Here is a 3,851-nt window from a genome sequence, read left to right as displayed (position 1 = left end):
GAGACGCAACTTTTTCATATAGAACACTCTCTCTAATTCGTTACGGTTTAAGAGCAGTTTTAAATTTACCGAAATGCGGACACTCTGTTTTTTGCGACACCCAAATCGACGTGGGTACTTCATCTGACAAAAAACCGCACTGCATCGGACGAAAAACCGCACTGCATCAGACGTGTTAGAGAACGGCATGATTTATTTTATTCAAACATATTTTTTTCAAGGACGAGAAATTAGAGTGCACTTCACATCGGGTGTAAATGAACCACAACACTATCAAGAAGTGAACCGCATTACTTTTTTGTGGTACGTAAATCTTCCTAAGCGAGGTGGAGTGCACTTCATGTCAAGTGTTGGTGAACCACAAGACTATGAAAAGTGAACCTCGAGACTACCGTAAACGGGTCGTACTGCATCAGACAGAAAACCACTTATTTAGAGTAAAAACTGCACTTCATTGGACAGACAAGTGCACTGCATGATTTTTTTTTCCGGGACGTAATTTTTCCCAAATGAGATGGAGTGCACTTCTTTAGACTAAAACCTCCACTTCATCAGACTGACAAGTGCACTACATGATTTCTTTTTTATGGGACGTAAATTTTTCCAAACAAGATGGAGTGCACTTCACGCTGAGCATTGGTGAACCGCAATACTACCTCGAGACTACCAAATTTTCCAAAACAAGATGAAGTGCACTTGACATCAAGCGTTGGGCCTGGAAGTGGACCGTAGGGACAGAGCGAGTGAACTACATCTAATAAGAAGTGAGCTGCTTTGAGATGTTCTTGTTTTGTGTTTGCCAAGTGGACCACGGAAAAGTTATATAGCGAACAGCGCAAGAGAACAAAGTGAGCTACAAAGCATACACAACTACCGATAGTTTTACACAGCCACACACCCATACATATCGGCACTCTCCACTGGCCGAACCACACAAAATTCTACGGGGTACACTTTCACTAACCATCGTGGTAATGAACTGCAGTTTTTACAATGAACTAATGAAGTGCAGTTATCAACAACAACAAAATTGAGGAACGGGCCATCCAGCCGAACTACACCACTTCACCTTTCCTACAAAAATAAGTAGAATGAACGTCAATAGCAAACCACAGAGGACTTCATTTGGACTTTTTTCTGTTTAGAAAAGCACAAAAATCAATGAAATGCAGAAGAGCACTATGCGTCTCCTGATACTCTACTCGCCATGTTTGCAGTAGGCCGCCGGGAAGGGCGATGCAGTGGGGAGAGGAGGCCCATGGAACCTCCAGATAGGCGCAGCGCGCTGCATAGGATGCGCACGCGAGCTGCATAGGATGCGACCGCGAGCTGCACCCCAAGCGAGTGAAATACAAAATGACTAAAAAATCACTGTGGCATGTAGCCACCACAACGAAACTGCAATCCTGCCTGATTCCCGATCTACACTGCACGAGGAGTCGCAGCGCACTACACGCCCACGGCCGTGCTGCTCCAGCGACAGAGGATGGGAGGTGGAAGAGGGGGACCGAGGGGCGGTGACCCAGGAACTCGGCGGCACCTGCGCGGGTACTTGGGGCGCGACCTGACCGGGGGAGCCTGGATCCATCGTCGGAGGTTGAGGCTGATGCGCTCATTGGTGCGATGGGGGCGGGGCCTGGCAGCGCGGCAGTGTTGCCTGGCACCGCAGGGAGGTAGTGAATGGGGAGGGGGCGGGGGCGGATCCCACCGGATCCCACGAGGACGACGACGCTGGAGGCGGACCCCACCGGATCCCACGAGGACGACGACGCTGGAGGCGGATCGGATCCGGCACCGGGAGAGGTCGCGGTGGTGGTACGACCACCATGGATGGGGAGGAGGAGGGGTTGTTCTGGTCAACGGAGCAGGGGGCGGTGGCCATCCAGGAGAAGTAGGGGGCGGCGCCACGGGAAAGTGCTGCAGGGGAGGAGGCGGAGCGTGGTGGTAGGTGGCGGGGTAGGGCTCCGGCGACGCGCGGCGGGGGCGGGGCTCCGGCGGTGCGGGTTGGAAGAAGGAGGTCAGCCGCATCGCAGGGAGGGGCTGACGCGGGGTGGGAGGTAGGAGGTCGTCGGGATGGCGCCGCGGCGGCGCGGGGGGAAGGAGGTGGGGCGACGGTGCAGGCGAAGATGGCGGCTAGGCGGCGCGGGGGAGGAAGGTGGTGCGGCGGCGCGGGCAGGGAGGTGGTCTGGTGGTGAGGCGGTGGGATGCGGGTGTGGAGCACGGGGGAGCGAGGGGTGGAGGAGAGGATAAGGCGGGGTGGGTTCTGTTTTTTTTTTCATTGCGTCCGTAGTTTGGTCGTGGTTAGTTTGTAGCTACAGGTGGGTCGGGGTGTTATCAAAATAAGCTCCGGTGTTATCATAATAAGACTCTTAAGGGTGTTATTATAATAGACCCATCCTATGTATATATATATTCAAGGGTGCTTTCGGGTTTACGAGGCAGGTGCCACCAAAGTTATGCATTGTGTATTTAAAGTTTTAAACATCCCCAATATTCCTACATATATTTGGCCACTTTCAGGTGGTTCTTGACTTCTGGCCCCTCTCATCGATCTTCGACGACGCACCCAACCGTGGGCCCACGCGGTCAAAGTTGTGCGTTGGAATTTTGAACATCACAGAGTACCCTTTTCACTCATATATATTTGGGCCACATGTTGGTGTGGTTGTCTTCTGACCCTCTAACGTTATGTTTTGCTGCAAAGACTCTGATGACGCTCAACGGACACGGGTATAATATCTTAACCATGTGCGATACAAGTGTGTTGTGAATCACCACGCCCGCGCAAGCGCGAGCAAAGGTGCAAGTACTGGCTCAACCGTGTGCGATGCAAGTGCGCTGTAAAATCACCACGCCCGTGCAAGCGCGAGCAAAGGGTGGAGGTACTGGTTTAACCATGTGCGATGCAAGTGCGCTATAAAACCACCACCTGTCCAAGCTAAAGGAGGGTAAGTTTATTTGGAAATTAGGACGAACCATGTCCGATAGACCAACTAGCTAGAAATATAAAAACAAACTACCCGCCTTGAGCATTGCAAAAATCGGCGGTTCCGCGCCACTTTTCCATATTATCATACACGCATATTGTTATTGGACTGTGCGTGATCTTGAGCACTCCTTCCCTGCATCAATTCCTTTACCCAAATTTTACTAGCCACCGTACTTCAACCGTCACCCACACTCCTCCAGCACCGACCTTATAGTAAAATTGCAGTAGCCGAGGCATTTGAACCGTTGCCCTCCCTCGTCCACCACCATCTCCACTCACCATTACTAAAATTTTCAGTAGCCGCGACGTATCCTCAAACACTAACCCCCCTCCACAATCCCCCACCCTCCCCCTCCCCCCTCGAACCCTAGCACGTGACCGCCGCCGCCAACCCCTGTCGGTCTGCCCGTTCCTCCTAGCTTAGATAATAAAGTTCAGGTTACCCAGCGATTCCCATACCGTGTCCCCACTCCCCTGAGTTTTTAGATGAGGCCTGCGATCTCCCTCCCTCCCGCCAGATCCACATCCCCTGCTCCAGAATGTCGCAGCCTAAGCTCGACCATGTATCCCGAGGAGCTCGACGAGCGTTCGGCCAAGAATAGGTTTATCATGGCCTCTCCGGCGGACGTTGGCGAGGTGGCCGCCGTTCGCCCCGACCTGTCGATCCCGGAGCAACACGTCGCCGCGGAAGCCGGCGAAGACATTGACTACGTTGCCATGCCGAAGGCTTCATGTCAGCGAGCTACCGTATTACTATATCTTGGGAAAGCTGGCTACGACATCAAGCTCGTCCACAGCGACGGCTTCATGCGGGCCCTGTCACAGGTTAAGTGGTCCATCCCCAACCCCTCTGGTTCAACCG

At 52.8% G+C, this 3,851-nt stretch overlaps 1 protein-coding gene across 1 annotated transcript; it reads right to left on the bottom strand.

Annotated features, from left to right (window-relative positions):
• Positions 1–782: 782 nt before the first annotated feature.
• On the bottom strand, positions 783–2,279 carry LOC123043930 (formin-like protein 20). The gene is made up of 2 exons (XM_044466540.1): positions 1,541–2,279; positions 783–1,074 (listed from the first exon to the last, which is right to left on the bottom strand). The coding sequence occupies exons 1-2, from the start codon at positions 2,026–2,028 to the stop codon at positions 1,056–1,058; spliced, it is 507 nt and encodes a 168-aa protein (XP_044322475.1). The 5' UTR covers positions 2,029–2,279; the 3' UTR covers positions 783–1,055.
• Positions 2,280–3,851: the final 1,572 nt, after the last annotated feature.

This window comes from Triticum aestivum, chromosome 1A, assembly GCF_018294505.1.
Source record: "Triticum aestivum cultivar Chinese Spring chromosome 1A, IWGSC CS RefSeq v2.1, whole genome shotgun sequence".
Taxonomy (NCBI): domain Eukaryota; kingdom Viridiplantae; phylum Streptophyta; class Magnoliopsida; order Poales; family Poaceae; genus Triticum; species Triticum aestivum.
Note: the sequence above shows the minus strand (reverse complement) of the source record. Positions and strands in the feature narration are given on the sequence as shown.